At 59.9% G+C, this 12,907-nt stretch overlaps 1 protein-coding gene and 1 long non-coding RNA gene across 7 annotated transcripts in view; both read right to left on the bottom strand.

Annotated features, from left to right (window-relative positions):
* Positions 1-507: 507 nt before the first annotated feature.
* AGPAT1 (1-acylglycerol-3-phosphate O-acyltransferase 1) overlaps positions 508-12,907 on the bottom strand; it is a 36,791-nt gene continuing 24,391 nt past the window's right edge. Inside the window, exons 1-7 of one of the 6 annotated variants that reach the window (XM_043497228.1) lie at positions 12,664-12,737; positions 6,091-6,279; positions 5,344-5,477; positions 4,512-4,687; positions 4,193-4,288; positions 2,710-2,782; positions 508-2,269 (exon numbers count right to left, since the gene is read on the bottom strand). In XM_043497228.1, the coding sequence (XP_043353163.1) occupies positions 2,109-2,269; positions 2,710-2,782; positions 4,193-4,288; positions 4,512-4,687; positions 5,344-5,477; positions 6,091-6,275 (825 nt within the window). In that variant the 5' untranslated portion in view covers positions 6,276-6,279; positions 12,664-12,737 and the 3' untranslated portion in view covers positions 508-2,108. Of the gene's footprint in view, positions 2,270-2,709; positions 2,783-4,192; positions 4,289-4,511; positions 4,688-5,343; positions 5,478-6,090; positions 6,290-11,610; positions 12,028-12,401; positions 12,437-12,663; positions 12,738-12,907 lie in introns of those variants that run through there. The other 5 variants (XM_043497226.1, XM_038370964.2, XM_043497227.1 and 2 more) reach the window with 5 other exon arrangements.
* LOC122456683 lies at positions 7,404-11,604 on the bottom strand. Its single transcript, XR_006275682.1, has 3 exons — positions 10,800-11,604; positions 8,170-8,269; positions 7,404-8,122 (listed from the first exon to the last, which is right to left on the bottom strand). It is a non-coding gene; the product is annotated as an uncharacterized LOC122456683 (long non-coding RNA).

The following is a 12,907-nucleotide window of genomic DNA, read 5'->3' as shown; positions in this document are numbered from 1 at the left end:
GGGGCAGCGCGTGGGCCCTGGCGCTGTCTGGGGGCATTATAGGCTGGGACTGTCCCCCAGGGCAGCTGGAAAACCAAGGGACTCCCCCAGCCTAGGAGGCAATGCAGGGCCCCGGCTGGGGAGCGAGGGGGGAAGGCTGCATGGTGACAGGACCCCAGTTTGGGAAGGGATCCAGGGGCGCGGCCCAGTTGCTGCAGCAAGCCCCACAGATGGGCAGCTGTGGGGCACCGTGGGCTCAGCCTGCTAAAGGGTCACACCCAGTAACCTAGAAACAGAGCAGGGCCTGGGGGCCCGTTACCGGGGGAGGAGCTCCCAGTCCAGGCCCTGCCCACAGTGAGCTGGGGGGCAGACCTCCCAGCCCAGGCCCCGCCCCCAAGCCACCCACCATGACCAGAGAGAGGAGCTCCCAGGCCAGGCCCTGCCCCCATTGACCAGGGGGAGGAGCTTCCAGCCCAGGCTCCACCCCCACCCCACCTGCAGTGACCGCGGGAGGCGCCACAGGGTGGCCACGTTCTATGGTGTTTATTAAAAGCAGAACGGTCACGGGCGCAGGGACCCGACCCCCCCCAATAATGAGGGAGGGCATCCTGGGGAGATCCCTAGGGGCTCGGTGCCCACCTCACGCCAGGTCCCCCAAGGAGCAGCCGGGTGGGGGGAATAATTGGCAGGATCTTGCCCCCCCAAATTACAGACAAAGAAACAGTTAATAAATACATACCATGGCCCCCCTGTTCCTGGGGGCCAATCAGAAGCCAACACCCCCCCCCAAAATTTGAACCATGGAGCCCCTGCACAACTGAAAACCCCCCCATCATAAGCCAGGGTTCCTGGCCAGCCCCCCATTACCCCTTCTCTGCCCCCCACCAGCCCATCACCCCCACTCCCTCCCACCAGTCCCCATCACTGCAGCCCCCCATCACCCCTCCTTCTGTCCCCCACCAGCCCCCCATCACCTCAGCCAGCCTCCCATTACCCCTCCTTCCCTTCCCCCACCAGCCCCCCAGCCAGCCCCCCACTATCCCTTCTTCCCTCCCCCATCAGCCCTCCATCACCCCAGCCAGGCCGCAGATCCTGATCCCCTGCCCTCCACCCCCCTTCCTTCCTCTGATCCCCCCATCCATGGAGAAAATCCCTCCCCCCAGCTGGGGGGACTCCAGGGCCATCCCTCCCCATTTCCCCTGGGGTGGTTATGCCACCTTCCCACCCCCATCCATCCTGTGGTATCTCCACCTCTGGGGGCATCGACGGGGGACGTGACGCCCCCTTCCTGGGCAGGATCCATCCAGATTTGGGGGGCGGGAATAAACATCCGTCCCTCCCCAGACAAGATTCTTCCACTGATGAGTGAATCTGGGAGGGGGGGTTTGTCTCTCCTGTGTCCACTCCCCCCTTCCACATGGCACCGTCCATCGTGTCCCTCGCACTGTCTCCTTTCCACGGTGCGCCCCCAGCTGGAGGGCAGAGGGCATGTGGGGGAAGAACGAACATCTCTTCCACGGCTTCCTCCCCTGCAGCAGGAGGGTGGACTGGTAGAGTCCGTGGCTTCCGTGGCTTCCGTGGCCTGATCCGCGGCTTCCTCCCCAACAGCAGGTTGGAGTGGAAGAGTCTGACTTCCTTCCCTCCCCCTACCAGGAGGCTGGAGTGGAACAGTCCCTGCCTTTCTTTCTCTCCTCCCCTGAAAGGTTGAAGTGGAATGGTCCGCAGCTTACTTTCTTCCTGGGGGAGGTTGGAGTGGAACAGTCCACGAGGTCCTTTTTTTTTTCCCCGGCTCCCCCCTGTGGGAGGGAAGAATGGGTTGGTCCACAGTTTCTGTTCCTCCTCCCAGCAGGAGGCTGGAGTGGATCGGTCCATTGTTTAATCCTCCTCCCTCACTTAAGAAACTGGAATGGATCAGTCCATGGTTCAGGCTGGAGTGGATCAGTCCATGTTGACAGGGCAGGGGTAGGTGATGGTGGGGGAGCGGGAGGTACCAAGTGGCTAAGCTGGGAGGGGGGTGTCAGAATGCTGGGTTAGTCGGTCTGGTCCATGGCTGCCCTGCCTAGTGGGCGTGGCCGGTGCTGGCTCCGCCCACTCAGCATAGGCTCCGCCCCAAGTGGCTGGTCGGGGGGTCACTGCGGGGTGCGGGGGTCCTGGCCGGGGCTCAGCTCCCCCGACAGGCGGTCGAAGGCCTCGAGCATGGTCTGGCGCACGCTCTCCGTCAGCGCCGGCACCGCCTCCGGGCCCAGCCCCCGCGTGGGCATCGGCGCCAGCACCTGGATCAGACAGCGCCCTGCAGGGGAAGGGGGTGCGTGAGGGGGGCGGGAGAGCCCGAACTGCCTCCCACCTACAGCCCCACAGCTCCCTTCCCCCACAGCTCCCTTCCCCCACCTACAGCTCCCCGCAGGTCCCTTCCCCCTCTGCACGGCCCCCCACCTGGCCCCCTTCCCGCACCGACAGCCCCCACAGCTCCTCTTCCCCCACCTATGGCCCCCCACAGCTCCCTTCCCCCACCACACAGCCCCCTGTATGGCCCCCTTCCCCCACCTACGGCCCCCCGCAGGTCCCTTCCCCCCCGCAGAGCCCCCTTCCCTCACCTACGGCCCCCCGCAGGGCCCCCTTCCCCCACCCCACGGCGCCCACAGCTCCCTTCCCCCACCACACAGCCCCCTGCATGGCCCCCTTCCCCCACCTATGGCCCCCTGCAGGTCCCTTCCCCCTGGGGTCACTCACCCGTTGTGAATCTTCTCTCCTTCTTGCTGTAGAAATCGCGGTACGAGGACATCACGATGGGGATCACGGGCACCTGGGGTGGCAGGAGGGGGTTCAGAATCCCACCCTGCACCTCAAAGCAGCGCCCTGTGCCCCCGTATCCGTCATTCCCCCGGGGCTCTGCTGTCTCACACACAGCCCCCGTGTGACGTGTCGTGTGAAACCCGTGAGGTGCTGAGACCCGCTGGCCTGTTCCAGCGTGGGCCACGTTGGGGTGCAGGGAGTTGTGAGCTGCTGCTGCTGTGGGGGGGTTACTGGGACCGGTGGTGAGCCCCCCCCCAGGCGGGCGCTCCTCGACCCTGAGGGCTGCCCGAGCCCCATGCACCGGGGCTGCTCTGCTCTGCGACCCGGGTGCACAAGGCCATGCCGGGGGATCGCCCGGCCCCGGGACTCAGCAAAGCCCATCTGCACGTCTGGGCAAGTGTCTTCAGCACAGGGGCCGAGGGTAGAAACGCGGGGGGGGGCCTCCTGCGTTGGCCTTTCTCCTCCCCCCCCACACGGCCGCTGGGAAGATGAAGACACTGACTGAGGAGACTGGCCCCAGGCTGCAGGGAGAGGCCCGGGGGTTACGAATGTAACATCCCGTGGGGGGAGGAAACAGCTGAGCCAAACCCGCCCGCGAGGAGGTGTCAGCTTTAGCCGGTGCGCTCACTGGGCATTCGCTTCGGTAACGAGCTCGGCCCCACGGTGCCTCCCACGCTAATCACCTCCCGGCTAGCTCTGGAGTTAATAAACCTGGGTTCTATTGTCCCTAAAATGGGGTTTGCGCCGCGCGCTCGGGGGCTCCCCTCCGGTACAAAGGCTGGGGCGGGTCCTCCCCACAGCGAGGGAGGGGTGGGCGGGTATCGAACATGCCGGCCCAGCTCTGGGGTGCAAGGCTGGGGGCTGGGAGCAACTGGCTGGGGCCTCTCTCTGTGTGTGAATCGGGGGCGGCTCTGGGAGCCTTCATGCGACCTCGCCAGGTGTGGGGCTCCCCACGGGGCTGAGTGATCACAGCACCTGGAGGGTTTGCTGCTGGTCACTGGCCTAGCTCTGTGAGAGAGCCCGGGCTGGAGCGTGAAGGGGGCCCAGGGGTGCCACGGTCCCAGGCTATACCCCGGGAACCCTGTCACCCCCAAGTAACTCACTGCACCCTGCCCAGCCAACATGGGGCTGAGAATCTCTCCAGTACCCCCCTCCCATCAACCCTGCTATCTGGGCCTGCACAGCCAGGGTGGGGAGCCCCGGGTGGTGGGGGGAACATACCTGAGCCCGCACGGGGGAGGTGCTCAGGGAACGTACCTGGGCCCGCACGGGGGGGTAGGGGGGTGCTCAGGGGAATGTACCTGGGCCCGCACGGGGGGGTTGCTCAGAGGAACGTACCTGGGCCTGCACGGTGGGTGAGGGGTGCTCAGGGAACGTGCCTGGGCCCGCACGGGGGGTGGGGGGTGCTCAGGGAACGTACCTGGGCCTGCACAGCCAGGTGAAACGCCCCGCGTTTGAAGGGCAGCATGGAGCCATTGTGGTTCCTGGTTCCTTCGGGGAACACCCAGACCCGGACCTGCCAGAGAGTGTGGGGTGAGAGCGGGGACACATGCAGCACAACCCCCCAGCCCCCCCCACGGAGTCCCCCCACCTCCCACCCCCATGGAACCTCCCAAAACAGCCCCCCTGACACCTTCACCCCAGACACACAGACACTCCCATGGAGCTGTCCCAACCCTAACCACATATGCTCCACACGGCCCCCCCAAGCTGTGCACTCCTCCGTTCTCCCCCCCTACGTTGTCACGCAGCATGGTCTGCGCCGTCTCCGACATGACGCCGATGGCGTCATCCGTTTTCTTGCGGTTGATGAAGATGATGCCGCCGAGCCAGCAGGCCAGCCCCACGGTGCCCATGTACATCAGCTCCTTCTTGGCTATGGGCACGCAGCGGTCGGGCAGCACCTCCATCATCCCTGCGGGGAGCGAGGAATTAACGGGCTAGGAAACCTCCCACCACCAGCCGGCCCCGCCCACCTCCTCCTCCAGCCCTGCGGGGAGCGAGGGGTTAAGGGGCTGGGAAACCTCCCACCATCAGCCGGCCCCGCCCATCCGCTCCTCCAGCAATTTGGGGAGCGAGGGGTTACCGGGCTGGGAGCCCCGCCCCCACCAGCTGGCCCCGCCCCCACCAGCTGGCCCCGCCCACCCCCTCCTCCAGCCCTTTGGGGAGCGAGGGGTTACCGGGCTGGGAGCCCCGCCCACACCAGCTGGCCCCGCCCACCCCCTCCTCCAGCCCTTTGGGGAGCGAGGGGTTACCGGGCTGGGAGCCCCGCCCCCACCAGCTGGCCCCGCCCCCACCAGCTGGCCCCGCCCACCCCCTCCTCCAGCCCTTTGGGGAGCGAGGGGTTACCGGGCTGGGAGCCCCACCCCCACCAGCTGGCCCCGCCCACCCCCTCCTCCAGCCCTTTGGGGAGCGAGGGGTTACCGGGCTTGGAGCCCCGCCCCTACCAGCTGGCCCCGCCCCCTCCCACCGTGCCCTCTGTTGGGCTCAGCAGGGACTGCAGTAGCTGGGTGCTCCCCCTCCAGCGCAAGGCCCGGCCCAGCCCCCCGGCCCAGCCCCGCCCCGACGCACCCAGCAGGTCGAGGGAGCTCTGGTGGTTGGACACCACGACGTAGGGCTCGGGCAGGTTGAAATGCTCCAGCCCGCGCACCTCGATGCGGATGCCGTACAGGTACTTCACGTGGTGCAGCATGAACCGGATGATCCTGGGGGAGAACAGAGATGGGAGTATTGGGGGGGCTTCCCGAGCAACCAGAGCCTGGGGGTCAGCATCCCCCACCCCAGGGCTACATTCCAGCCTCGGGCTTCACTGAGACGAGGCCCCATCCCCCCCGCCAGCTACAGCTCTGCCCCCGCTATATCCCACCCCCTGAGCCCCCAGGCACCAAAACACAGCTCCCCCACACTATATCCCACCCCCCAGGACCCCCTGCACTGAGACATGCCCCCTCGCTATATCTCACCCCCTGAGACCCCCGGCACTGAGACACGGCCCCTCCCCCCACTATATCACACCCCCTGAGCCTCCGGGCACCGAAACACGGCCCCCTCCCCCCACTATATCTCACCCCCTGAGCCCCTGGACACTGAAACACAGCCCCCTCCCCCCACTATATCCCACCCCCTGAGCACTGAAACACAGCCCCCTCCCCCCACTATATCCCACCCCCTGGGACCCTCAGCACCTTAACATAGCCCATGCCCCTGCTATATTGCACCCCTCCCAAGCTATACCCCAGCCCCTAGCAGAGAGATGGCCCCCCCAGGCCTCCAGCCCCAGGACACTCCCCAGCCACCCCCCCCCGGCCCCGCACTCACTTCATGTTCTCCACGCTGCGGCCCCGCAGGGCACAGAGCGGGATGACCAGCACGGCCAGCGTCAGGATCCAGCCGTTGTAGAAGGCCATCTTGCAGAAGTACCTGAAGGAGGCGCTGCACTCGTAGAGCAGGGGCACGGCCAGCAGGAGCAGGGCGAGCGCCCACTGGGCCAGCGACAGCTCCATGGCCCTGCGGGGATACGGCCCGTCATGCAGGCTGCCAGGTGGGGTGGCGGGGGGCTATGGGTCGGGAGTGAGGGGCACCGGCAGAGCTGGGGGGAGCCCAGGGCTGGGCTAGCAGGGAGCTGCTGGTCGGGGATGAGGGGCAACGGCAGAGTTGGGGGGAGCCCAGGGCTGGGCTAGCAGGGGGCTTGAGGCGTGAGGGGTGCCAGGGCCTGGCGGGGCTTTGGGCAGGGAGTCCCAGGCTGATTTCACTGGCACAAGCCCAGCTTTTCCTGGCAAAAGGCCCCAGCCCACAGGATGGAACAGCCCGTCTGGGGCTCTCTGGAGCTGCCGGAACCGAGCAGGAAAGGAACTGGGGGCTTTGCCAAGCCAAAGGGAAAGTCACTGCGGGCAGAGCACTGGGGGGAGTGGCCGCAGACAGGGCTCGTCGGCAGCCAGTCGAACCACCTGGGATGTAAAAATACAGAGACACACACAGACACACCCCGATGCTCCCCCTGCCACGGACAGCTATGCGCGGGGTGTGTGTAAAAACCATGTGCATGCGGCAGATGGGAGTCACACGCCCCATGGGTGTGCACACACCAGGCCGAACACACACACATGGACTGTGTCTGCAGTGCATGTCCGCGTAGGCAGCGTGTAGCTGTGACAAAGCAGGAATTGTTTGCAGTGTTTTATGAAGCCGTGCGGTGCCTCAGTTTCCCCTACCCCCTGCACAGTGCCCAGTGAGTGGCCCGGGTACGCGACCACTTCAAGTTCACAGCGCGTGTGTGCCAGAGCGAAAACAGTACATGTTCACACCAGTGCCTCGTGTGCGCATGGGCGGGGGTACATAACAGCACAGTGCCAGCACTCGGACACCCACGGTTTGTCTGCAGTATGCGTACACACCGTTTGTACAATTACACACACTCACGGCTTGTCCACAGTACAGGTACACAACAGGTGTACAATTATACACACACACGGCTTGTCCACAGTACATGTACACAACGGGTGTGCAATTATACACACAGCTTGACTGCAGTATGCGTACACAGGGTGTGTACAATTGTACACACACACGGTTTGGTCACAGTGTGCATACACAGTGTGTACAATTATACACACACGGCTTATCTGCAGAATGTGTACACACAGTGTGTACAATCATACACACACAGCTTGTCTGCAGAATGCGTACACACAGTGTGTACAGTCGTACACATGGCTTGTCAGCAGAATGCGTACACACAGTGTGTACAATTGTACACACACGGCTTGTCTGCAGTATGTGTACACACGGTGTGTACAATCGTACACATACAGCTTGTCTGCAGAATGCGTACACACGGTGTGTACAGTCGTACACACACGGCCTGTCAGCAGTATGCGTACACACAGTGTGTACAATCGTACACACACGGCTTGTCTGCAGTATGCGTACACACGGTGTGTACAATCGTACACACACGGCTTGTCTGCAGTATGCGTACACACGGTGTGTACAATCGTACACACACAGCTTGTCTGCAGAATGCGTACACACGGTGTGTACAGTCGTACACACACGGCTTGTCAGCAGAATGCGTACACACAGTGTGTACAATCGTACACACACGGCTTGTCTGCAGTATGCGTACACACGGTGTGTACAATCGTACACACACAGCTTGTCTGCAGAATGCGTACACACGGTGTGTACAGTCGTACACACACGGCTTGTCTGCAGTATGCGTACACACGGTGTGTACAATCGTACACACACGGCTTGTCTGCAGTATGCGTACACACGGTGTGTACAATCGTACACACACGGCTTGTCTGCAGTATGCGTACACACAGTGTGTACAATCGTACACACACGGCTTGTCTGCAGAATGCGTACACACGGTGTGTACAGTCGTACACACACGGCTTGTCAGCAGAATGCGTACACACGGTGTGTACAATCGTACACACACGGCTTGTCTGCAGTATGCGTACACACGGTGTGTACAATCGTACACACACAGCTTGTCTGCAGAATGTGTACACACGGTGTGTACAGTCGTACACACACGGCTTGTCAGCAGTACACGTCACCATTTTGAAAGAGGGAGACAGGCCAACTGTGGCCACTATCGGGGCATTGCCCTGCTCTCCATCGCTGGGGAGATCGTTGCTAGAGCTGCACTGAATCGCCTGCTCCCTCTCGCGGAGGACGCGCTGCCAGAGCCCCAGCGCGGCTTCAGACCACTCACCATGGCACCACCGACATGATTTCCACAGCCAGGTGGATCCAGGAAAAATGTCAGGGACACCACCAGGAGCTGCATACGGCCTTTATCGACCCGACCATAGCCTTCGACTCTGTCAGCCGCGAGGCTCTGTGGAACATCATGTTAACGTTTGGCTGCTCAGGCAAATTTATCACCATGGTCAGCCTCCTCCATGACCGGATGACTGCCTCTCTCCTGTGCAGTGGCTCTGCCTCTGAGCCCTGTGTCATCCCAACTGGTGTGAAACAAGGCTGTGTACCGGCACCCCGCCTTTTCTCCCTTTTCTCAGCAGCTACAAAAACACTAACCCAAGAGCGTCTACCCCAGGACACTGGCATCCAGTATCGGACTGACGGCCACCTCTCCAACCTTTCTCATCTCCAGGCCAGAACTAATAGCGGCAACAATAACCAAACTCCGCTACACAGGTGATTGTGCTGTAGGTGCGCACTCAAAGGGGGACGTACAAACAGCCCATAATTGCTTCTCTGAAGCTTACAAAAGCCTCAGGAAGAAAAGGAGTACTTGTGGCACCTTAGAGACTAACAAATTTATTAGAGCATAAGCTTTCGTGAGCTATAGCTCACCTCATCGGAAACCTTATGCTCTAATAAATTTGTTAGTCTCTAAGGTGCCACAAGTACTCCTTTTCTTTTTGCGAATACAGACTAATAAGGCTCCTACTCTGAAAAAAGCCTCAGGCTGACTCTGAACATCGGCAAAACAAAAGTTCTCCACCAGCCAGTCCCCAGTCAAGCATCAGACCAGCAAGGAAGATCTAGATCATAGAATCATAGAAGATCAGGGTTGGAAGGGACCTCAGGAGGTATCTAGTCCAACCCCCTGCTCAGAGCAGGACCAATCCCTACTAAATCATCCCAGCCAGGGCTTTGTCAAGCCTGACCTTAAAAACCTCAAAAGAAGGAGATTCCATCACCTCCCTAGTGACACCACATTCCAGTGTTTCACCTCCCTCCTAGTGAAAAAGTTTTTCCTAATATCCAACCTCGACCTCCCCCACTGCAACTTGAGACCATTACTCCTTGTTCTGTCAAGTGGTACCACTGAGAACAGCCAAACTCCATCCTCTTTGGACCCCCGCTTCAGGTAGTTGAAGGCTGCTGTCAAATCCCCCCTCACTCTTCTCTTCTGCAGACTAAACAATCCCAGTTCCCTCAGCCTCTCCTCGTAAGTCATGTGCTCCAGCCCCCTAATTATTTTTGTTGCCCTCCGCTGGACGCTTTCCAATTTTTCCACATCCTTCTTGTAGTGTGGGGCCCAAAACTGGACACAGTACTCCAGATGAGGCCTCACCAATATTGAATAGAGGGGAATGATCACATCCCTCGATCTGCTGGCATTGCCCCTACTTATATAGCTCAAAATGCTACTAGCCTTCTTGGCAACAAGGGCACACTGTTGACTCCTATCCAGCTTCTCGTCCACTGTAACCCCAGGTCCTTTTCTGCAATGACGAAGAGAAAGTGGAAAATGTAGAATTCTTTGCCTATCTTGGCAGCCATCTCTCAGAGAGAGCAGAGAGAGACGTCGACATTCATCACTGGCTGTCTCGCTGGGCGTTTAACAATCACATCATCAGAACACACGAGACTTTTAGTTTACCAAGCGGCGGTAACCCCAACTCTACAACTGTGAGACGTGGGTGACCTACAGAAAACACCTGAACAACCTGGGACACCAGCCGCAGCACTTCCTTCGGAAGATCTTCAAAGTAATCTGGGAGGATCATCGCACTACTGCCCGTGTCTTCACAGAGGCCAACATCTTCAGTGATTATCCACCACCAGCTGAGGTGGAGCAGGCCCTGGGTGCGCATGCCTGATGTACGCTTACCAAAGCAACGGCTGTACGCCCAGCTCACCAAAGGAGAAAGGAAATGGGAAGGCCAAAAGAAACGCTTCAAAGACACCCGCAAGATAAACATCAAGAGACGTGGCATCGACACCACACACTGGGAGACAGCAGCCCAGGATAGGGGTAACTGGCCAAGACGTGTCAGAGGGAACGTCCACATTTGAGGAAAATCGCCTTGTCCCGGTCACAGAAAAACACCGGCAAAGAAAGGAAACACACGGGTCACGCAGCAATCGCAGGCCAGGCCTGTCTTCCAACACCACCCGCAACGTCTGCCAGCGAGCCTGTGGCTCATGGACTGGACTCCTCAGTCACCACAGGAACCATGAAAACTAAAACCTGTGAAAGATCCTCGAGGGATCGCCAACGAGTACACGTACATTTGGTGTGTATAACTGTACACACGCACGGCTTGTCCGCAGTTTGCGTACACACGGTGTGTACAATTGTACATACACACAGTTTGTCCGCAGTACGCGTACACACCGTGTGTGTAATATTGACTCCCCCGGACTGCACCTGTGCTGTACACACACACATGGGGGCGTGCCCTAGAACACAGACCGCACACCCAGGGCGTGGCTGCAGCGTCCACGCTCACGCGGTGTGCCCATAACGCAGGCAACGTCACCCCCCGCCGATCAGTCTGTCGGAGCGTGTCCCTTTACACGCATGATGCACTTGCACTGGCTGGGTGCTCACAAGCGTCTCTCGCACGCCAGATCTGCACACGCCGTGCATCTCTAATACGAAGGCCCAGTGCAGCTCTAAACACACTGTAAATTCACACACGCATGCAGCGTGTACAGATGGAGACGGTGCCAGATGGGCTCGCACCCGTGGTCCCTCGAGCCAACAGCCTGTGCCCAGCAGCCTGTAACCCCCCAGGGAGTCGCCAGCCCTGAGCTCTGGGGTGCCCCAGGGACCCTGCTCCAGCCCCATCGCTCTCTCCCCACTAGGACCCCTCCACGGGCCATGCCCCCAGAGATGCCCTAGTGCCAGATGCCATGTGCCCTGACCTGTGCCCACTGGCAGGGCAGGCAGATGGCAGGGATTCCCGGGGGCCGGACGTGCAGTTAGCTGCCCCCCTCACAGCACCCCCAGAGCTCCCAGGTGCGGAGGCTGCCCTGGAACCTGGCTCTGTTAGGGTCAGCACAGCCATCCTGCCCGCCCTTCGCTTGGACCCCCAGAGCACCACAGGGGGGATGGGAAAACCTCACCTGGCTTTAACACTCGCTGTCAACAGGAGCTGAGAGCCTGTACGTCCCCCCCGTCCTCCAGCTGTATACAACACATCTGCGGGGCGTGCAACACATGGTCAGCATACAGCCATGCCCCACGCCTGTACCTAACACACAGAGCATGCATCACACCCGTGGGGTGTGCAACACACGGTCAGCATAAAGCCATGCCCCACGCCTGTACCTAACACACAGAGTATGCATCACACCTATGGGGCGTGCAACACACGGTCAGCATACAGCCATGCCCCACGCCTGTACCTAACACACAGGGTATGCATCACACCCATGGGGCGTGCAACACATGGTCAGCATACAGTCGTGCCCCACGCCTGTAGCTAACACACAGCACAGATCACACCCACGGAGCATGCAACACACAGTCAGTATACAGACACACCCCACACCTGTACCTAACAAACACAGCATGGATCACACCCACGGGGCGTGTAACACACAGAGTACAGACACACCACACTCCTGTACCTAACACACAAAGCATGGCTCACACCGCGCCAGGCGCACACCTGCAGTGTGCACTAACACATTGTCTATACACATGATGTATATAATATGTTGACACTCTCTCACACGTGCTCTCACACACACACACACACACACGCAACACACAGAGTACATCATATTGTGTCTGTACACACACCAGGTAGTAATATACTGCTGCTATACGTACCCCTCCCCCCACATACACACAGTATATATTGTATACACAAACACGCAGGGTATATAATATTGTCTACATACTCACACACAGGGTTTGCACATAACACATTATCTATACAGCCAACTGCATGGTATGCGATATACACCCTGTGTGTGTATCTAGAGATAGTACAACACACTGCCATAAACACGCCCAGAGGATATATAATATACTGTCTCTACACACGCAGGCTAGGTATAGAATATCCTGTCTATACACACACACTGTCTGTAACATACCACCATACACACACTGTGTGCGAGTGTAACAGAAACACACACACTGAACAGCCATACGCTCTCAGTACTTGCCCAAATGCAGGGTGTGTATACAACAGACAGAGACCATACACAACCTCCCCCGTACACACCTCTCGCCCAGGCACACCAAGTTGTTTGGCTGGGAATTTCCTTTGGTTTAATCCCAGCGGGGTGACATCAAGGGCACGGCCCGGCTAAAAAGACCCGCTCAATGAAGCGGAGAACAAGCCAGCCGGGAGTGAGACAAGGAGAGGGAGGGATGGGGAATTTCCTTGCCTGGGGCTGGAAGAAAACC

Source organism: Dermochelys coriacea, chromosome 14 (assembly GCF_009764565.3).
Source record: "Dermochelys coriacea isolate rDerCor1 chromosome 14, rDerCor1.pri.v4, whole genome shotgun sequence".
Lineage (NCBI taxonomy): Eukaryota > Metazoa > Chordata > Testudines > Dermochelyidae > Dermochelys > Dermochelys coriacea.
Note: the sequence above shows the minus strand (reverse complement) of the source record. Positions and strands in the feature narration are given on the sequence as shown.